This window comes from Stegodyphus dumicola, chromosome 5 (assembly GCF_044657685.1).
Source record: "Stegodyphus dumicola isolate Sdum_Otavi_A_Nest chromosome 5, ASM4465768v1".
Lineage (NCBI taxonomy): Eukaryota > Metazoa > Arthropoda > Arachnida > Araneae > Eresidae > Stegodyphus > Stegodyphus dumicola.
Window position 1 is genome coordinate 28410143 of NC_140772.1, and position 24330 is coordinate 28434472.

Consider the following 24330-nt stretch of genomic DNA (forward strand, 5'->3'; position numbering starts at 1 on the left):
GGTAATACCACGTGCCTTCAAACGCCGCAATTTAATGGACAATTAACGATATTTGTTGGCCAAAGCGTAAACTAAACGTCTAATACTGTATATAATTTATTTCAGTGGTTAAATGGAAGAAAAAACAGATGCTCTCCTGTATAAAGGAAGAAAAACACATGCCCGCAAAAATCGCAGTATAAGCAGATTTTGCTACATTTGAGTTGCCCGTGGAAATCGCGGGATGAGCAGCCAGAGGATTATAGCAACAGGATTTTAACAAATGTGAAATAAGACAAACTATTAAAAGCAATTAGATAGTAAGCTGTAAAAGAATGATTTTATTTTAATGTTAATTTGTAATTTAAATTGTAATTTAGATCAAATTTAAAACCCACATTCCATGACTGCTAATAAAAAGAAAACATTACAATCATTAACATTGGAATAAACATTGGTAATTTTCCTTAGCTGGGTGCAAAACCAATAGCAGATTTTATTCCTTTTGGTTATGATGCACCATGCCATCCTTTATTAAAGAATGGAAATGCCTACAAAAGCAGAAAAAATACAAACAAATGCTTCTCACAAACTTTCATTGAAATCATTTTTTTCCCACCAACCCAAAAATGAACTCAAAAATATCAAAGAATTTTATCTCAGAAATTTGAACTATGTCCGTTCAACAATATTCTTTCTGTTAAAATAGATTACCAGTTCATGATTTTTTATGTAAATTGCATTCATTACCAGACATTTTTTTTTTTTTTTTAAATTTTACTTCATATATTATTTTATTTATTTGAAAAAAATAACATGATTTGTTCTTCTGTTGCGGGCAATTTTTATCATAACTAAGCATATTGGGATTATGGTGACATAATCAAGTAACACATGTTACAAATCCTTGCAGAAAATGATGAGAAATGCTTGCAATGCCACTGAAATTTGACAATTCATCACTTGCAGCCAACTAATGATAAAGTACCTAAATTTTAAACAGCTAATTAAAAAAAAAAAAAAAAAAAACACTAAAATCACAAAACTAAGTAAATTAAAACAATCAGCTTACATTCTTTTATTTCAAAATTCAATACATTATTTTCCAATATATTCAGGTATATTATTCAAAATTAAACAGTTACCCCTTTTTTGGCAGCAGCAGGTTTCCGTCCAGCTATTGTAGATTTTCGAGGTTCACTCGGTTTTGCAGGGGAAGGTAATGCTTCTAAAGAAATTTCTAAACTGGGATCTGAAAGAAACATCTAAGTTAAGAACTGGTGATTATTTGATAAAACAATCATAATCATATATACCAAAATATAAAACTCTAAAACAAATAAATATAAAAAATATGCAAAAAAAAACATAAATATATAAAATGAATACACTTGTGTGCAAAATATGGAGAATTTGCTCATTATGTCAAATTTCTGAAAAACTAACAGACAGATTTTACTCATATTTGGTACGAATATACATTCATAACAGAAAAAGATATGTACTATTTCAAAGGTCATTTCTCAGAAGTCATTCAAAAGTCAGGTATATAGAGAATTAGTGTCCAGGCTGAATCTCTACTCATCTGTAAAAAGCAAAGGTGCTCCAATGAAGTCTGGTCCAAGGCACATGTTCAACATGCTAAATACACTCTCTTGTGTGCTGCAAAGAGCGGGATGCAAACAGCGGATTCTCTGGGAAACAGCCTTGTTTCATGAAGGCTTCAGGCAATTGTAGAACTTTAAACTTGGCTTCCAGTGGCAGCATGCAGCTCATGTGAGAGCTGTAGCAGTCCTGTGTCGCCATGCTGTAGTGCCAAATAACGATCATTGTAGATCTTGGTTGGCCTTCTTCCCTTTCTTCTCAACATGGGTCCAGGGTACTGAAACTTGCTCACACTGCAGATGACACTGGGTATTACATTGAGCACTATAATCATCTGTACTAGCGAATAGCCTGCCTCCAATCTACTGACAATTCTCAATTTCCTTCCACCAACAATGCATTTGTAGCTACTCCTTTTAACTGATACCTTATAAAATTTATCCTTCTCCTGCAAGAAACACAGCATATATTGTAAAGGAGAACAGGCACTCAAATTATAGAAAATCCCTTGTGCACTTAATATCCCCTTCCAGTTCTACAGACACGCATGTATACGCTTATGTATTCAAATCTGAATATTTGCTTAATTCTTCTGCAACTAATTAGTACCTTTGGTTCAGTTCTTCTTGTAAAAATAAACATAATAAGTAAATTCTCTTAATTTTGCACACAAATGTGTAATAAAAATAGAAATAAACATAAATATAGTAAATTAATACTATAAAACATCCAGAGCCAATTTCTGCATATAAAAAAGTGAATTTCAGAAGTGAATTGGCACCATGGGTTGCAAAATATAATTTTTTTTAATAATGATTTAAATTGAGCTTTGCAGACACACAATGTTAAGGCCAAATGTAAGATTACGTACATGAAACAAATGCAAGCATGAAAACATTTTATAAATAATTCATTATTTTTTTTATGTTTAAAGGCTTAATATGGTACAAGTACAAGAACACTCTCAGTGATCAAGCAAAGGAACATGTCCAATTAAATCAATTTTCATTAGAAATCCGCACATCATTGAACCTATATCTATTTACCTCATATTATCAGTAAAAGAATATGAAAATGTAGATATATTAATATGCTTATGGTCAACAACAGATTTTATTCATGTAGGTATGGGTTGCATGCAATTTTAAACGTTCAATAAGTCACCTCTACAATAAGGATCAAATATAAACGTCATTTCACACTGAAATAAACATCCAAGTTACCCTATAGCAGCAGTTCAAAACCTTTTCTTGCTTGCATACACCTTAATAGGCTTTCTAATACAGAGTACCCTAAACTCCTTTCTCATAGTATTCCTCCTATGTATCTTATGACTGTATTATGTTAGTACCACCAAAATGCATAAGATCAGAAAAATATAGTGATGCATAAGATCAGAAAAATATAGTGAAACAAAAACTGATTATTCCATTGCTTATTCCAAATAAATAAACAGATAAAACATAATTTAAACTAAAGCATAATAATGCACCATAATTATTTTTAATATTAGTTCTTCTATAATCGAAATGAAATAATGAGTGAATTGATGAATTTGTTGACTATTGATTAGATCTAGGCTTATATTAAAACACTAAAGATTATGAGTTAATATATAACTGCATTCATATTAAATTTAAAACAAAAATTAAGACTTGATCTTGAAATGTTCAATACACTTGTGCTCTCATCAACATGCACAGGAAAAGAAACAGACTATTTATCTGAACCAACAGTAATTAAGCAACTCCAAAAATCATCAGACATGTCATTGTTTATCTAAGAATGTATATTGTTTGAAAAAAGACTATTGCAAATATTTTAAATATGTTCTTCTCTAAAGATGCATTGAACACTATCAAATTTTCAGCAATTGTATAGTTTTCATAACTTTTAACAGTATGATAACTTATCCTGTCGGATGCTTAAATCATATTTTCACTGTTTGTGTTAGCTGAAAATAGATAGGATTTTATATAAGAGCTTTCAGACAGTTACTAAAAAACATTTATCAATTTTTGTTTGTAACTGTAGTGCTTGGTTTCTAAATGGTACTACAGTAATAAAGGTTTCATATCTGCATTCAATAAAACATCCCTACGTATTACAAAAAGAGGATTAGGGCAGTTGTAGTTACTTGTGAAAAAACTAAATATACATCAGAATATTTTATTTTCTTTTAAGTAGGTTCACTGTTTGAAGTCTTCTTACTACCACTTAACTTAGTTCCTAATAGAGTACTAGCTTCATCCAAGCCATCAGCTGGTTTTTTGGAAAGGCTTAGCTCAGACACCAAATCAAAGTTATTTATTATACATGGCAGTTTTAGTTCTGAGTGAAAATCTACTTTTTAATCACTTGTCTATATTTATTTAAACAAACCTTACATTTAACAAATCTGAGAAGACAAAAACCAATGTAAAACAAAAATCTGTACTCAAACAAGTTTGATTCTAATATAACTGTAAAGAAACACAGCTGGTGAACTTCTCTGATGCATCACTCAGTTTTAGAAATATTCTTGGCTGCCAGTCATTTGACATAGCTTACTATGATAGAGCAGGAAAGGGGGTGGTTACATATGATGAGTAAGGATTTGAGCAGTATTAATGGCGTGGGCAGTGCTAGGTACAATTAATTTCACTGCTTTCATACATATATGAGTTAGTGACAGTCATATTCAAATTCCTCACAATTTTCCATTTTATTCAACTAGCTGTTTGCACGGCCACCCACCTAAAATAGTTGTTATAAAAGAGAAAAATATGCACTGATTTTAACGAAATACTGTAATCTCATGGGTCCAACTCTGATTAGCCCCTTTCCTAAGCATTCTAATAAAAATGTAAGTATATTCCTTGTACATAATTAAGTATATTTCTGTATATTTTTATTAAAAAACTTCAAATGTGTTGTATTCTGAAAGCTTACTTTATTTGGAGCACTTCATAATTAGGGTCCATAAATCTGTCATTCAAAAACAATATATTTTTTTTAAATATGCTGTACTTAAAATTTTTTTCAATCCTGGGTATATTCAAGGGAGTTTTTTTTTACCTTTTACGTAATGTAATTCATGCTATCAAATTCAATATATATTACTTACTAGTGTCTTGAAAGTTGGATTGTGAATTTGAATTTTTAATGCAGGACCCATTCTGCAATTCTTCTTTCCTAGAGTTTTCAGTATCTTTATGGTAAAGATGGGCTTCTGCAATATCTTTGAAAAAGTCTTGTTCTCCTTTCTCAGGAGATGCTGGTGTTTCAGTGTGTGGAATGTCAATATGAAGCTGAAATGTACAAACAATATTCATTTCATAAAATCTTTCATGTATTGTATATCTTGCAGATAAAAAAAAATTATAAATAAAGTATCAAATGAAAAGTGATTTTTCATGATAGAGAACTACAGAAGTGTCTATGCTGAAGACTAAAAAAAAAAAAAATGTTGTTAGAAGGATTCATGAAAAAATACACTGCTGGCCACCCAAATTGCAATACCAAGAAAGACAAGAGACATAACAAAATTTATTTAGTAGATAACATGTTGACCAAGTATCAAATGATTATATTTATAGACTTCTGTGAAGTGTGGTTCCTTCCAGAATCAGTAGCCAGATTAGCCACCATTGTTGGAGATCACCGGTGCCACATGCCTCAGCATTGATTCAAAGAGCTTTAGATGTGTTCTTGAGGTACAGCAGACAAAGCAGCTTCCACACGTTGCCAAAGTTGATCTTATGTGGCAGCTTGGGATGTAATCTGGGTCAATCGTAACCATGGGCCAACATGTTTTCTATCGGTGAAAAATCCGGAGATAGAGCCGGCCAGGGAAGCAATTCAATCTGGCGATTGACGATGAACCCTTGGACAATACGTGCCACGTGTGGTCATGCATTATCATGTTGAAATATGGCTGTGGGCAAGCCCTGAAGGTAAGGAAGGACAACTGGCTCCAACACCTCGGAGATGTAGCGCTGGTTGTTTAAAGTACCAACAATGCATATCAGAGGAGTGCAAGAGTGATGTCCAATACCATCCCATACCATAATACCCAGTGCAGGACCAGTGTGGCAGTGCATAACGCAGCTGTTTAGCATCCTCTCGCCATGGTGTCTCCAGACTCGAATCTGACCATCATAGTATTGCAGATAGAAGCGTGACTCGTCAGTAAAAACAATTTCATTTTATTCTGCCATCCACATCCTCCTTTCATCGCACCATTGGTGGCAGAGACGTCTGTGGTTCTACATCAAGGGTAGATGAAGCAATGGACGTCTTGCGGACAGACCACTCTGCTGTAAACGGCACCGAATGGTATGTGCAGACACTGGATGATGCATTACAGATTGAATGTGCTGTGCTATGGTTCGTGATGTGACTGAGCGATCCGTCACTGCCATGCGCGCAATGTTCCTGTCATCACATGAAGTGGTGCATTTAAGTAGATGCGATCGAACATGTCAGTCCGTCGTACCCTCCTGCATCCAACGGTCACATATCCACATTACAGTTGTTTGGTTTTGTCCAACACTACTACTGATTTCCCTAAAAGATAATCCACACTCTCGGTAGGCCACTATCCTTCCTCTGTCGAACCCGGACACTTGATCAAACGACGATCGCTGTTTACTACGAGGCATAATTGATCTTTTTTTGAAAAAACCACAAGAAAAACACAATTGCCAAACTTGAAATCGTCGAAAACTCCAAGCCTTAAATAGCGCTTTGAAGTGGCGCCACAGGTGCACGTGATGTGCGCCTATGCTGAAATTCTAATCATTTGCTATCTCAGCTCCACTAATGCATGTTGTAAATTTTATGTTATTTGCATGCTTCCTTCAGGGTGTTGCATTTACAGTGGCCAGCAGTGTACTTTATGAAAGATCTAGCTGCAATATACGATACTTTACTGCCTAAAAATAAAGAGGTACTATATTTTTAATGTCTGCCTATTTGAATGGCCAATCAATACCTAAAGGAATTTCAAATGCAAGTTATTCATTCAAATATTTCACTAACGAAAAATAAAAAATATTTTCAAACTGCACACATCTGAAATTCCTCAGGGCCAGAAAAATTATTTATTACTATTTTATTACAAAACTGGATTTAAATGTAAAATTTAATATGTCAACAATACATGAATGATGGCAAGTAAAATAAATATACTTTTTTTAAAATAAACAAAGATTCAAAATGCATTATACTAACAAATTTTAAAAGTAAATTTTCATACTTTTGTGCCATGAAGCCTCATTGCAGCAGCAGCTTGATGATGAAGCTTTTCTCTGTATAACTGGGCAGCACGACTATTGTACTTCTGTTGGGCATCTTGAGAGGCACATCCATGTTGCTGGAAGAATGACATCTAAAAGAAAAGTGTATAAATATTCCAAAATATTTTAGATAATCATGCAGTACATGATTTGTCACTTTAAGTCAATTATATATTTCTTATATGGTGCATTAAAATGTCACTTAAATTTGAACAATCCATAAAATGGTGGGAAAAAGAAATGATTGAAACAACAACTGATTTTAGTGCCACCAACTAAAAATAAACAACTAAAACCAACACATACTACATAACTACCAATTTTTAATTGGCTGGATATTATAACATATTTCACAAGGGCTATCTGCCCTTAAGGAGGAAGTTTTTGAGCAGAACTTTCAAAACAAAGTTCATTTGCATATTGCACATTAAAAAACTCAAAAACTTCTTATATATATTAAAAATTTGCATATATTACAAATCAAAATATTTTTCATTTAAAAATATTACTAAAAGTACCAGATACAGCGCTTTCACACTGTACAACAAATGAAATACAAGGGATATATCTACGAGGGAGTTCTAGGAATTTAGGTATAATTTTATTTCATCAATTTTCTACAATGTAATTCTTTAATATAACCCCTATTATTGAATACACTTATCCCAATGAAAAACTAACTTTTTAAACCATCCCCAGAACTTTTTCGATGTCTCTTCATCCACGTATTTATGGCATTGTTAAATTCTCAAATTGAACAACCTGTAAAGGTTTTCTTTCAAATATAAGTGCAAAAAACTCCTCATAGATGTTGAACAATTTCTGAAATTTTTACATCCTCTCTCCACAAAAAGAAAATGATTGCTCTTCATATCTTTCATGCAAAAGCAATGCTGCAAACATACACCTGTATCAATCAAGCAACTGAATCAGACTAACCAGTACTGTGTGGGATAGATGCATAAACATGTTAAGACTAGTCTCGCACCAATACCATTACATGCAAGTTCTAGGAATCGTATTAAAGTTCAATTAACAGAATTTTAGAAAAATCCCATAAAAAAGGTCACTGGAGATCAGGGTCAAGTATAATATGGCTGAGGTATTCATCTGGATCCATGCACCCAAATGGCTTACATAACTTCACTTAAAACTGAAAAATCTGATACTCTGAGCAGAAGATATGTAGAATATTAATAGTAATTAATGCTAGTTTTGAATTAATAGGTTTAATGGTGACATTTTTAAGAAAATTTTGGTTGCCAATGGTCAAACTTAATTGGAGAGAAATTTAGCACTTTAAACTTGTTCAAAGAAATTCAACTTTTCTACATTTAGGCAACTAAATATTAAGGGGGGAAAAATTTTTTTTAATCGCTCCACTCTAGTGTCTTTATGCAGAATTTTCATTTGTATCTTTTAATTATACCTTTATTCTTTTCCTCACAAATTTATATGTGAAATGTATCTATATAATAAATTTAACAGTTTAAAAAAATAAAAATTAATCAGCAATGGAAAAAATATCCATAAAATCTTGGAATGCTATCTTCTTTTAGACAAATTAAGATTTACAAGAGTTATTTGCTGTGTATTTTTGTTTTGAAATAATAGCAAGCAAAGTTCTTTTAAAATCAAACTAAGTTAAAATATCATCTGGCATCACATTTGAAAAGTTATTACACAAATGAATTCCAATTTAGTGCGTTCATCATGGTACAGTATATAAGGTATTTTCTCCCTCATTTTTTGCATGCTTTAATTGCATAATTAGAAACATACTCAATGCATATTCAAGAGGTCCAGAGTTCAAGTTTCAGAGAGGGAACTCCATATTTTTCACATCACCTGCTTCAAAAATAAATAAATAAAAATAGAAAATAAAAAACACTTATGAATCTTATAAAAACAGAGCACCTGAACTAAAAGGTGCTAGATGATAATTCATCACCACCATTACTTGGCAATAGGGCCCCTAATCCCCAGTCGCCCTTTACATGTGGGAATATATAATTTTTTTCCCTCCTTATGAAAAAACAATGATATATCTTCTGAAATCTTAATGTTTTACAAATAACTTAAACTGAAAAAAAAAAAAAAAAAAAAAAAAATTCAGACCACAATAATCAGTATTTAGACAAAGTAAATGCATATCTTGGTGCAAGAATGGTAACTTCGATATGAATTTATATAAGAATAAAGTTTGAAGCAAAGACCCTCCCCCCAAAAAAAAGTAAGGTTAGATTGTTTATGTTCAATTCTTAACCAAGTTAACATATAAATTCCAAAGCTCCTACTTTAGCAATATCATAACCTCAGATTAGTTTTACATTATAATGCTACTTATTATATATTCCGGCATATAACACATACCCATAATTTCATCTTATCTTTTGAAGTCATTCATTCGAAGATTTTTCTCAGGCTTTCAAAGAATGGTATACCGAATTGACAAGCAATAAGGAGAACAATATGTGTGGGAGGTGAAATGCTTGAGGGAGTAAATAATTCGACAAACTGAGTTGTATTCAATGCAGATATTCACAAGAATGTTCTTTTAGGGTTTTGAGAAAAAGGGGGCATAATTTGGTGTAAGAATGCACTTCTGACTCGAATGAATTTATGGATCATTTGAAGTCATGATTTTAAAATAAATATCAAAGGCTTTAGTACCTTTAGTTGAAATACAGTTGATCTAGTGCTCCTTTTAATTGTAAATATGGCTCCTGCCAAACAAAAAAATAGTGGTGGTTTCAAATGCAAAGTCATTCAGTCTGTAAAAGAAAATGGAAATCGTACTGCAGCAAAGGGTGTTTGGTGTTGGTGAAAGTTCCATACATGAGTGGCAGAAAAAGAAATTGCAATAATTAATATGCCAAAGAATAAACGTGCTTTGAGTAAAGTCGTAATAACATCCTAGAAGAAAGTGTTGCAAACTCAGTCCTCAAAAATCACCAGAATGGATTAGAAACATGGGTGACACAGTAGCACAGGGTTCGTATGCATTTCTGCACACGGAAAAGGACATTTATGGATCATTAGTGAAAAAAAATTAAGGACCTATGAGCAAATGGAAACTGAATAAATTCAATTAAAAATATTATTCTATGCCTGAATTTTACTTCTGTAATACCATCCTAAAAGTAAAATAGATCCCTAAGTAGTATGCATTACTAAACATGAATTAACTAACATAATTATTAATAAGTTTGAGAATAAAATAAACTTTATGCAACTTATCAAGTAGCATTAAATATTTTACACTTATAATAGTTGGTCATATTTGAAAGAAGATAAGTAACATTTACGTTTCACTAACAGTTAGCTTTATGTTGATTTTTTTTTTTTTTTTTTTTTTTTTTTTTGTCTCATTTTGTCACACACTGAGTCAGCATAGAGGTTTAGTAAATAGCAGGTAGATTTTATGTCAAACGGCATAGATTAAAACGAGAAGTAAGATCATAATGAGTATGATTCATAACAAAAGACTGAATGTTTGTCACTGGTGCTGCTTGTCTAGAGAGAGACCTGTTAATTAGAACAAACCTGAAAAGCTTGATGTAGGCATGGTTGGCAATTGTTGAAAGTCAGTCAGGCTCTCCTTAATGCAGTCAATGTCATAGCTTTGTTCTAGGGATTGTAACACAGTTAATATACTTTAAGGTTCCAATAAGCTAGAGGTGATAAGTTCCAAAAGCACTAGAGGTGATAAGTTGTTTTATATATACATGGTGTTTCATAGATCATGGAACAAACTTGGAGGGGTGGTGGAGCATACTAAAACATTCATTTTTTGTATAGGAATGTAGGGTCTAAAGTGACGGGTTAAGGCAGGAATGCAAAAAAACGACACGAGAGGAAAATGTGTTTATGTACAAAATCAACGCAAAGTGCTTCTTTGCAGCAATACAGTATTCACAATAAATGTTCACAACAGGGAACACTAACAGTAATAGGAACTACAGCTGTGATTGGTTGGTAATGCAGCGGTAGTGAGCCGGACAGACCACGATCTGATGCATCAGAGGATCATTCGCAACTCTGCTGTCAAGAGTGATGGGTGAGTTCACTTACAGAGAAAAAGCTGACATGCATCTCATGTATGGTGCTGCTAATGGGAACAGCACAGCAGCGCTACGGTTGTACCAGGAACGGTTTCCAAACAGGCGTATGCCGAAGCACACAATGTTCGAGAGGTTGCATCGGTGTCTGTGTGAAAACGGGTCATTTGAAGCCACCTCTGATACTAGGAGTGGAAGAAGAAGTGTGCGACAACCTCGCATTGAAGAATCCATCTTGAACATTGTGCGTGAATCACCTCAGACAAGTACAAGAGCTATTGCATGTCGTCTGCAGCTGAGTTATTCCACCGCTTGGAGAGTATTGCATGAAAATGGTTTGCACCCATACCATTTGCAGACAGTCCAAGCCTTGCAAGAGGCAGATTACCCTCTTCGAGTTCATTTCTGTCATTGGTTCTTGCAGCAATGTACGGCGCAGGCAGATTTCCCATTGGATGTGTTATTCACGGACGAGGGCTCTTTCTCACAGGATGGCATCTTTAATAGCCACAACATGCACGTGTGGGCAACTCATAATCCGCACGGTTTTCAAACCCACTTCTCCATGAATGTGTTGCGCATATTGTTAACAACTACCTCATAGGCCCATACTTCTTACCTGCGCGTACAAATGGCTTATGCTATCATATTTTTCTGCAAGAGATGCTACTGAAATTGCTGCAGGATGTTCCGGCTGTCGTTCATGATCGCATATGGTTCCAGCCCAAAACCATGTGCGGGACCGCAATTACTTGGATGGGACATTTCTGGGACGATGGATCGGCCATGGTGGACCCGTTCGACGACCACCCCGTTCGCCATATTTATCCAGCTTGGATTTTTTTTATGGGGCCATCTGAAGAGTATCATCTACGAGACTCGGAGGACTTCGTTGCACGACACATATGACTCACTGGAGGACCTCGTTGCACTACTATCCATTGCGGCTGCAAGCGTGCAGGAAATGCCTATCGTTTTTCAAAATGTTTGTCAATCCCTTCTGTGACGTTACCAAGCATGTATTACTGATGGTGATCGCAATTTTGAACATTTATTGTGAATATTGTATTGCTGCAAAGAAGCACTTTGTGTTGATTTTGTGAATAAACACATTTTTCTCTCGTGTCGTTTTTTTGCGTTCCTGCCTTAACCCATCACTTTAGACTCGACATTCCTATGAAAAAATGCATGTTTTAGTACGCTCCACTACCCAAGTTTGTCCCATGATCTACGAAACACCCTGTATTATTCTAAGTCTCAATAGATTCAAAGAATAAGTTTTACTTGAATTTTCACATTTTTGTGTTTTATCTTGTGACCACAGTGAGTTTTAATGAAAGGCAATAACTCGCATTAATATGTAGAAATAATTTTTAAGGTTAAGTAGTTAGTTATAAATAATTAAATTAGGTAAGTAGATAACCTTAGTTATAATGGATTTACATGGCCACTATTAAATTTTAACAAAGAGCCTTATTAAAATCAAAATCTAACAAAATTTCGCAGTTTAAAATACATGTAATTTATGACATTGATTCTTAAACGATATTAGGATAATTACACATTAAAAGCTACAAAACATTTATGTTTTGTAACAACAAAACAAAATATTTATCCGTCATTTTAATTTGAAGCCTATAGGGTTTTTCTTCCACCTTCTTGGCGAGCCTTCGTGGTGTAGTGGTTTGCACACTGGGCCGATATTCCAGAGGTTCGCTGTTTGATTCCCGGGGACGGCGTTGTTAATTTTTTATCTTTCCTGCTTTCAAAAATACCTAATGTCTCTACAAGCCTTTGCAAACATTTTGGCTAGTTTATATCGATTTCCTTCTCTTTCAGCATCTTTTCTAACAATTACAGATTTGTCTCATTATAGCACTAGGCAGCAGAATTTAGGATCCACAGAGATCAGGTGGGAAAATGCCTAGTGCCAGCTATGTGTATGATGAATTAAGATATATTAGATGAATCTTTTAAATTGTAAGTTTTCAATTTCTTTATTAATAAAAAAAACTTTCTATAATGCCTGCCCATTGATAAGATTAGAAGCATTTTTGATATTTTCAATGCTTGTGTCTAGTGAAAAGTAGAGAAAGTACAGGGAAGACAAACATGTTAAGATTCTAGTATCAGAAATAAAACATTCAAATATTATATTTTCATTGTTCCTCCAGACATTCTCCAAAAAGTAAGAAATTCATTGAAAACTTTCTGTAAAATGCATCCATTACATGTTGATATCATGGAGACATTTTTCATTTTGTCACATATTTCTCGAATCTTCTAGAATCGCGGGTCTATAAATCTTGCCTTCAAATTCTTCTAAACTTTCCAAGCTGCAATGTCTAAAATCCTAAAGAAAAATTATCCCTACCAATTCTGTAACAGCAAAAAGACAGAAATATTTTGGAAAAAAAAAAAAGGAGGGAAAAGTATAAAATTAATTTTATAGAGAAAACTGATGCCCATTCTGAGAATTTTGAATAATCTGAGATTATTACATGGGAAAAACTCTTACTGTGAAAAAAATTAAAAACAAGACATTTTTAATTAATTACATAGCTAATTTTGCTTTTGCTAAGAGCTGTTGCGTAAATTGTGCTTTATAGCATTATACCTTGCTTATTTTTCAGATTCAAAATGAAACTTATAATTAAGTAATGTGACAGTGAAAAATAAAAATGTTTTATTTTAATGTTCTTTTTTAAATATAATTTCAATATATTACCGTTATGTTAATGAAATTTATAATGTTACGATGTTTTAAAAAAGTCGTCGAAAAATTCTCATATCTCGGAATTAAAAATTTTTATAGAAACTAATCTTAAAATCGCCAAACTGTTGAAACGTCGTCAAATTTAGAACCCTTTAATAAAAGAATTCACATCCTCAAAAGCGAAAAGTTGTTTAAGAGCTCTTTATTAGAAAAAATTAATTTCGAAATGCTTATGTTTCATTTCTTGCTTAGAAACTCGAGTATCCCATCATTTACATTAGAAATAGAAACATAACTCATAAACCCAATCAAAAGATTTATCATATATACGGCAGAGAATCTCCAAAAATATTCCTTCAACATGCTAAATCACACTCAAAACGGCAGTCGTAAAAACAGACAGAAATTTCAGATGATTAAAATTAAGGACCTTCTGCTGATTTTGGCCAAAATTAAGGACTTTTAAGGACCCAAAATCAATTCAAAAAAATTTAAGGACTTTTAACGACTCTTAAGGACCATACGAACCATGTAGCAGCATGCACATGGTTTTTGATGGGTGGAACTTTTTGTAACTGAAATGTAGTCGTATATTAAACTGTTTTCTCTGTATTCTGTTAAGCAGAATGAGGACACTATGTTATAAAAATATGGAAAGTGTTTCAAGTTAATTTGAAAAAATTATCTTTATGTAAAAAATGTAAATATATTTTCTTTGTTATTTTGGAATGAGTGAGCAGTTTCTTTTCTTCGTGTGGAGAACACATATCACAAGTGGATCTTAAGCGAAGAACTCGCAATGTTCAAATGACTATGTGACAGGCACATCAAAATATCATAATGTTATTTGCCTTAAAGTGACAAAAAAGAATGCAAATGAAAACTTTCAGCCTCCGAGTGGCGCAGGATTTTAGATCAATCATGAAGACCAGTATTTAAATAGCATTTAATAATTTAGTTTGTATAATTACTTATTTCAGTCTACATTTTCATAAACTTACATTCATTAAGATGATATTTACATAATTAAAGAAAGTAAGAAAGCAAAATATCTTAAATTATAAGTTAATATATACCAAGTAGCAAAACTTCTGATGACCAGATAAACCCAGTCATAATGCAAAGACGGTTAAAGCAACTTTGAGTTGGTGTAGTCGATTTATGTCATGGAATAATTTAGATCTAAAAGAAAACAAAAGTTTCACAAAATCTTCCAAAAGATTTGAACAAATTGTTACGCTTCCAGAAGCATGTTATTGATCTACGAAGGAAAAATAATTATCTACTGTCACATATTGGAAATATGGATAAAACTCCAGTAATCTTTGATATGATAGGAAATAAAACAATAATTGTGAAAGGAACAAAAACGGTTCACCTATAAACAATAAGTAATGAAAGCTCTCACCTCATGGTAGTGCTTTCCTGCTTAGCAGACAGCAACGGAGTAAAACTGCAGATAAAAATGTTTGGCAAAAGCATCTTATTATCTTAATTCAAAAAGTCTTAGTTTGGGATATGTCCAGATCAATCTAATATGAAGAGGTTGTTAAAAGAGTATAATACAGACATGGCAGTTATTCCAGGAGTTATTATACGTGGAATTTAGAAGGTGAAAAACATTTACAAAAGAAAGCCAAATGTGTCATGCCAGTCTAGAAACAGTGTGCCAGTGGATAATAAACACACGTAATGAAATTAAACCTGACAGTCAGAAGTCATTTATTATCTAGATGGAACAGAAGATGATTATTTATTTACGGAATAGTGATGGTGAAGATGAAACATAACTTGATGATGTGCCTCAAGATATAACAGAAGACAAGTATGACAAATTTTTCATATTAACCAATAATGAAAATTTTTAAGTATTTAGGTACACATAGAAATCTTAAGAGTTAATTAACCAAATTTAGCCAAAAAAAAAAAAAAATAAATAAATATTTCCAGTATATATATTTTTTTTTTTTTTTTTTTCCTGCAAGAGATATGGTATATGCCAAGAGATGAACATCTAGCTATCCTATTTCTTTGAGAAAGAGATATTATTAACAAAGAAAAATTGTGTTCAAACAATCACTTGATGAAATTTAAATGTGATTCAAATCCAAAATGGATAATGCAGTCAAATGGTAGTTGATAATGGTGGCCAAAGTACATACTTGTCAAAATATTTGTAAATTGAAGTCTTCATGTATGTTGAAATCTTCAGTATGTTTAAATAACTGTCTGACAGTTTGTTTAAATAACTAAATTGTCTAAAACTAACTTGTCTAAAAGTATGTTAATAACCGTCTAAAGACTTAGAAGATGAAATCTTCTATGTCAAATTCAAGTACAGAAAAAATTAATTAAAAGTAAAATGCTGTAAAATTATTTGATTTGATTCGATTATTCAATTATGGCAAAGCACACGAGGGCTATCTGCCTGAGGAGGGAGGACTTTCTAAGGGAAACTGGCTCGTATACACGTTACACATGGGGAAAAGCACGAAAGTGCCCATGCAGCCAGCCCGTTCGCGGGATTTGAACCTCGGACCGAACTACCAGTGTTCAGCATCGTTACCGCTCGCCCGCTGGTGGGCGCTGGAAAATGATTACCGGAGTTCTTTCCCTTATTAACAATCATATTTGATAGTATAATTTCATACAGAATAAAATCTGAAATCCGGAAGTCCGAAATCCACAATGGTCTAATATCAGCACAACCAACTTGGTAACCAAGTAAATGAATATATAAATAAAATTTAAAAAAAATATATTCCCCTTCCAAAGTCTAGGAATAGAGAACATAATGCTTATCTAAAGAAGGCAGGTGTTCCACAAATGGGATTTTTCTCCCGAGATATTACTTTCAAATAACTGCTCATTAGGTAGTGGCCCAGTGGCAATGACAATGAACTGATTGACTACTCATATTGGCCAAGATAACACTTTTGGTTCTTGAGTGGTTGGGGGAGGGTAGCATTTTTCTATTACTAGATTTAAACTGATCATGTAAAATCTGGAAACACTGAAATCCCAACAATTCTAGATCCTGGACTTTGTACTGTACTATAAAATTGACATATCTGAATACAGCTTAAGCAGGAAACCAAGATATTCTACCATGAAAACCAACAATTTTCAGAAGTCATTGCACCACAATGCTAGTTCAAAAGACTTCCAAACTGACTTGAATTAATTTTGTAATGCATAATTCAAATTAGTGAACTATTTATATGACTTAAATGTAAAATAATTATTCTAAATATTTCATAAGCTAAGTTTATTCTTTTATAGCAGCATCATAGCCTTCATGTGAATTAATGTCGAATGGGGTATGAATTTGCACTCTTGCCAAGAATTGCGCAGATTGTGTGCATATTCAACCGTTGGTTAGAGTAGGCTAAAGGGTACCTCTTGTATTATCACAGTTTCATTTATCACCAAGTTGTTGTTTCATTTATTGCCAAGTTGTTGTTTCATTTATGGTAACATGAGTAGTTGAATGTTATGGAAAACCTATGCTGACATAATCGTTTGCATGATTGCAGTAAATTTTGAATTATGTGATGTTTTGTAAGGGCTTGTAAAGTGTGTTGGTTAGGAAGTACATTGCTTGTTTTGTTGTTTAGATGGTAGAATGGCTGAATGTAGTAAGAGTAATTTGAAGTTTCTGTACAATTTGGAACGAAAGGGGAAAAGAGCATTAATTGACTGGTGTATAAATGAAAATCTACTTAGTAGCCATTTCCAGTACAATCTGGAACTACAGAGGACATTTTGTACTCTTATTTTTGTTAATTTATGTGGCTATGCTGATATACAGATTCGAGTTTAAATGGATATTTGCTTTGTATAGTGCTTAAATGCATAAGAGGTTTTTCCTTTTTTATGTTATTTTATTGTTTGGTTTAAAATGTAGTTTATTGAGTTTTTTTTTTTTTTTTTTTTTTTTTTTTTTTTTTTTTTTTTTGCCTCTGCTGTAAATATGGGTGCTCCTTTGACTTTTTAAGTGAAAATATATCGATGTGTACATGGACAAAGTCAAGGTAGTGTACAATGACTAATGATGCAAAGTGCTGATGTTTTCTAAAGTGAAAATAGGTTGACGTGTACACGGATAAAGTCAAGGGAATGTGCAATGCTTAGTTTGTGCAATTCTGCGATTTTTTTCATATGTGAAAATTGGTCAATGTGCACATGGATACCGAGTTTGTGCAATTTTTGGACTTGTTATTTTGACTTTTTGGCATTAAAATAACCGCTACACAAAGCCAAAAGAACAAATCAAAGAATCGCATAAACTCTGTATCCTTGTACCGCCGAAAATCGCCAATTTTCGCCAAGGGGTACCCGTAAATATACTTTTACCTCAACCATTCATATACATGTGGTTTACGCTGCATTCATTCATGAAATTTCTCTTTCTAAATATGCTTACAATTTTCAATCTGCCTTATAGAGAAATAGCCTTATAGCTGTTTTCCAACAGAAATGCATCTTGCCCTGCAAAAGAATTTGTGAAAATGGTCATAAGATGCATTTGTATGTTGGAGAAGAGACTATTTGGAGATTAAAGGCCTTCACGTTGAATATTGGTTCAACGCATCAAGAATATCATTTCTCACAGTGTGGCAATTTATGTATAGAGTGAAGAACTGTCTGATGGTGTGACTAGCAAATAAACATGGGACATACTGCAGTTGTTGACTGGAACAACTACATGAGAGGAGTGTACTCTGATTTCAAGAGTAAGCATTCAACTGGAAAAATAGGATCTTATGATTGTCGAAATTAATGAATCCCTTTTTGTGAAAGGGAAAAACCACGCAGGTACAGTTCTTTCCACAACAGTGGATTTTAAACTGCACCTGCCATGAAGACAATAATTGCTTCTTACTTCAAGTACACAACAAAAATGTGAGAACCCTGATAAAAGAAATCCACGAACACGTGGGGATGAGTTCAACAATATACACAGACTGCTGGAAAGGCTATCGAACTAAGGAACTGAAGGAATCCAGTTTTAGCCATATTATGGTTAATCATGGATGGATAGAATGCTGATGCAACAACTGGAGTTCATACCCAGAATATCGAGCAAATATGAAGATTTGTCAAAAGGAGGACAAAAAGCAACAGAGGTACAACCCGTTATCATCTATAATCATTCCTAGCTGAATTCATATGCTGCCATCATATCGGTCATTATAATGTGCTTGATGCATTATTAACAGCATTTTCTGAACTTTGATCACTGGATGGTATTTGCCAAAAATGAATACTTTATGCTTATTTAGTTCAATGTCATGTTTGTGCAATTTATATATAATGTTTATTTTTTTTAATGAAATGATTACATAAAACTAATAAACATTTCATTATCCATTCCATTAGGAAATTACTATTATATTATTCTGTCATATAACTTATTATATTATTGTATTACATACATGTACTTATTATTTTATTATTACATTACTATAAGAATTAGCTGTGGACATGGTGTAGCGATAAAAATGCATCAAAAGCAAAATGCGCTGACAAGGCTGGGCCTCTATAAAAGAAAAGTACCGTATTTTACCATACAGATTTTTTACTCTTTTGTGTTGAGAAAATCCTGAGTAAGGAAGAAAAAGATATTATTTATCAAAATACTTTTAAATATGTGGAAAATATTAACAATTTATGCACTTACAATTGTGCAGAGTAACTTAGTGATGTACCATTTATTGAAGCAAAACAAAATTAAATATATATCGACTAAATATTGGTTGAATCTTCATAAAAAGTTCTACAAGTGTTTACAGTAGATTAAGATAATTCAGATTAAATAAAATTGAAGAAGAAAAATTGTGCTGAAAATCACAAGGGATGAGAGAAAATGGAATTTGCAAAATTAAAGTTTTATAAATTCAATAAATTCCATTCACTGCTAAGAAACCATAGAGACAATAACAGAAGGAGACACCTCCTCCCACTACAGCTGACACAGTATTGCCAACATTTGGTCATTTAAAGGGGTGTGGCAGCAGTTTCATAGTACTTCAACATACTGCACAAATCAAAAAGTAAGGACGCTTCCGCACAAAAGAAACTTTCATGGCTGAATGTGTAACAGCAATCTGTATCGCTTAGTGGCATTTCTACACAAATCACATCTTTGATAACTTGCAACACAGATTTTCATTAAGAATTTGGGTAAAAGTATAGTTTAGGGTACCCCATGGCGATTTTTGGCGGTACATGGATACCGATTTTGTGCAATTCTTTGACTTGTTATTTTGGCTTGCGAAGCCTACAAACAATTGCACAAACTTGGTTTCAGTGCATTTTCTTCTAGCCAAAAGTAGAGCGAGTCCATTAAGAAAAATGACCATAAATCATCTAGAATTATTAGTCTGCTGTATAGGAGTCAGACTCGCAGCTCTTGCTTTACTAGTGAAGTGATTACAACACTTACTAGTGAAGTGATTACAAACACTCAAATTAGACAACGTTCCAAGGAACTATTGGACAGATTCGAGTACTGCTCTTTCTTGGATCCAAAGAGATGACCATTGGGCGCCATTTGTCGCAAATAGAGTAAAAGAGATACAAAAATTGTCATCGGAATCCGAATGGCATCACATTCAGATTCCGATGACAATCTGTCCAGGAAATTCGAATCCAACAGATATACCATCACGAGGGTATTCGATTAAGAGTTTTGTAAAATCTCGCTGGCGTCAAGGGCCAGAACGGCTTATGAAGAACGATGAAGAGTGGCCAACTAGTGAAGTGATTACTAACAAAGAAGCAAATATCAACTCCAGACCATTAACATACGTGTCAGAAAATTCCACCGATTTATGTGCACTCACTCCATCTATGTTTATTCAGGATGTGCAAACTGAAGGTGTTCCGGATCTGGACAGTTTGGATAAAATCAACTTATCGAAAAGATGGCGATATCACAAAAAACGTGTGGAATTTCGTAAAAGATTTAGAGGTGAATATCTTGGTCTGTTAGTACATCGACCAAAGACTGTACCTTTGCGACCCATCAAGAAAGGTGATTTAGTGTTTGTAGAGGACGATAAAAGGAAAAGAACAGACTGGCCTATGGGTCGTGTGATCGAAACATACCCAGGAAAAGACAACAACATCAGAGTCGTAAAAGTAAAAACATCTAGTGGTGAACTGTTAAGACCAGTTCAAAGAATATTTCCAATGGAGATAGACAATAAAGAATCTATCTTCGAGCTTAAAACAACTGAATCATCCACATCTCCGAGAAATACTGGTAAAATGAATGATTTAGTAACTGATACCAAAAATAAATTCTGATAAAAACATTCAGTTTAGTAGATATGGCAGAAAAATTGTAAAACCAAAGAACTTTAATTAGTTTAATTTTGTTTTCAGTACCACTATTATTTGTTTTCTTTATTCCTTTCTTTGAATTTAATTTTGTATACAATTTGATTTTCCAGTTTAGTGAATCTCTTTACTAGTATTTTTCAGAAAAGAATTTTTTGGATGTTGTTTTTGCCTGAATATTAAGTAAGTTTAAAATATTCAAGATATTTGTTACGCCTAAATAAAATTGGTGATTTTGGTAAGATTTAAATTACTCATCTTATATTCGTATTTCAATTTTCATTTCAAAATTGGGTTAATCTTTGGATTATGGCAACTTGGTGAAGATTTGGCGGCCAACCCTGCTAGTTTTTTTTTTTTCTTCTTCCCCCCCCCCCATTTTGTTTTTACAAAGTAAAGGCATTTTTTTTTTTTAACTCAAAATTTTTTTTCCAACAATCTGATAGCCAAATTACGCTTATGCTAGAACTTTTATGGAACAAAAGTGCTTAATCATGACGAAGATTAGGTTCGAAATTGGGAGAAAGTGCAGAATCGCCCACTGCTTGCCGCGTTTTTAAGAATTGCACATACACGGTATCCATGCACACGTCGACCTATTTTTACTTAAAAAAAATCCCAGAATTGCACAAAAATGGCATTGCGCACACTCTTGACTTTATCCATGTACACTGCTAAAGTCCTAGCTAGTAACCTTTATCGCCTTACCAAAATGTCGCCAAACTACCTGTTACCATATTCCAAAGATTAGTCCACAATTGTTTTGATTTTTCCATACTTTGTCAAAAATCAAAAGGTGGGAGAAATGTTACAACTCGAACGCGAAATGAGCAAAAGTTTCTCTTCTGCCAGCGGCGACGAGGAGTCGAAAAACGAACTTGGAGGAGAGCGGTCGCTCACTCGGTTTCTCTCGATAGAATTTGATACGAAGGGGGGATAATCTCCATCTTTTGATTTGAAATTAATCTCGAATTATGTATATATTGTAATATAAAAGATGTGTGTAAATAAAAGTCATTAAGACTTAATTGAAGTAGTGATATGAATCGAATATACAAATCGAAAGCTCTCCCAAACAGAACTATGGATTATAGATATAACAGTTCAGATGGTCACTATGTAAAGCGTTCGATCAGAAAGAGTACCTGGTTTGAAAAAAAGTAATTTGAGTATGATTGATATTTTAATTTTTAAGTGGCTCTGGGTGTACGAAGCGAACTCGAAAATCATGGTAAGTGAATATTTGCTTTTGGTAATGCTTAAATGTGTAACATGTTTTTCCTTTTTTATGTTATTTTATTGTTTGGTTTAAAATGTATTTTATTGAGATTATGTATTTTTTGTTTGCCTATATTGTAGAATTTGGTGCTCCTTTGACTTTTTAAGGACAAAGTAAAGGGAGGGCGCAATGCAAGTTTGTGCAATTCGGGGATATTTTTTAAGTGAAATTAGGTCGACGTGTACATGGATAAAGTTAAAAGAGTGTGCAATGCCATTTTTGTGCAATTTGGGGATTTTTTTATGTGAAAATAGGTCGACGTGTACATGGATAAAGTCAAAGGAGTGCACAATGCCATTATGGTGCAATTCGGGGATTTTTTTTAAGTGAAAATTTTTAAGTGAAAGTTTTAAGTGAAAAAGTCGATGTGTACATGGATACCGAGTTTGTGCAATTGTTTGTTTTGTTATTTTGGCTTTGTGTAGCAGCGATTTTTGGCACAAAAATCGTCGCTTCGCAAGCCAAAATAACGAGTCAAAGAACTGCACAAGATCGGTATCCATGTACCACCAAAAATCGCCAAGGGGTACCCTAAACTATACTTTTACCAAAATATTAAATATATATGAGTATTTATGCAAATCCTTGTAAAAATCATGCATTTGCCTTTAACTAAATATGTATATATTTATTAAATTATTAATAAGTGTATCTGGAAGTGAAGGATTTATTCATTCATAAACTCCTGTAAATATTAATGTGAAGAAATCTAGTTATTAAACATACCTAAAGTTATAATGATCATAAATCTTGATGACCTTAATATATATTATAATATATGATCTAAATATATAATGACCTTAACATTCAATTGTAAACATAAAATGAAATTCTATTGACAGATATATAAAAGTATTTAAAGATGAATTCTTTATACTGGAAAACAATCTATTAAAATTACAGCACAGTATAAGCATACTCAAGGAAGTAGTGAATTAAAATGTTTAGCATGTGCATTGTTGAAATAAAGGGGCAAACAAATTCTGATAAGTATTAAAAGAATTATTTTTTTACTTTTTTCAAATAATTCAGTTACAAGTTTTAAATAATATTAACATCTTCTCCCCAACCCCCTCATTTTATCCTTTTCAGAAATTTATAGAAAGCTCAGCAGCAATATTAAATGTATTTAACTATTAAAATAGCAGATGCTCTAATTTGAAATGAACCAAATAAAGCCTTAATTACAGAGTGCTTATTTTAAAGAGGCCTCAGAAGCTGAAAATCATCTCATAGAGAAAGTATTTCAGAAAGAGACTCTAAATAGATAATTTAATATTAAAATTAATTAATAATTAAAATAGCAATTTTAATAATAGAATAAGCTTCAATTTCAATTTCTGTAATTATTAACTTAATAAAATCAAATTACCTAAAATTTCATTCTAATGTAATTAGAAAAAATTTGTGAAAACATTTCATTCAAACTGAAACTGTTCTGAGCATGGAAAAGTATAGCATTTGATTCCGTTCAGAATGAAATGCTAGCTAAAAATTTATTCTTTCACATACTTAGGACTCTGAAATATTGTTGAACAACAAAATACATACATTTATATTTATAATGTTAATAAAAATATTCACCTCCTAACATGTCAAAACCTACTGATCTGAATCGCAAGTTACTGAATGTTTTGGAGAACAAGAGGAGTGTTATGGCTTCAAGGGAGTGTAAGGGAAAAATCAATTTGGGCCTCTCCTCTATTTTCTACCTCCATGTGAGAAACATTTTTTTTCAGTAGTTTTTCTGAGTAATGACTAAAAACGAAAAACTGGGCATTCCTTGATTTATCGAAAGAGTGGGATATAGTAAAAAAAAAAAAAAAAAAAAAAAAAAAAAAGAAGAAGAAGAAGAGTTGCAGACTTAGTAGCTATTGCTTACAAAGTTATCTCAGATACAAATCCAAATTTACATTATTCAAACTGAATAAAAACTATTGAATACATGCAATGTTTATACAGATATGCACTTCATATTTAGATTACTTCCAGTTCTGATTTTATTTTTTACTAATCATATAAATGTATATTAAAGCTAAAATAAATATACCGACTCTAGTGTAG

General features: G+C 32.8%; 1 protein-coding gene across 3 annotated transcripts in view; it reads right to left on the reverse strand.

The window, feature by feature from the left end:
• ArfGAP3 (ADP-ribosylation factor GTPase activating protein 3) overlaps positions 1 to 24330 on the reverse strand; it is a 51894-nt gene that overhangs the window by 26265 nt on the left and 1299 nt on the right. For all 3 annotated transcript variants that reach the window (XM_085816519.1, XM_085816517.1, XM_085816518.1), the window contains exons 3-5: positions 6824 to 6955; positions 4691 to 4874; positions 1125 to 1231 (exon numbers count right to left, since the gene is read on the reverse strand). In XM_085816519.1, the coding sequence (XP_085672645.1) occupies positions 1125 to 1231; positions 4691 to 4874; positions 6824 to 6955 (423 nt within the window). The remainder of the gene's footprint in view (positions 1 to 1124; positions 1232 to 4690; positions 4875 to 6823; positions 6956 to 24330) is intronic.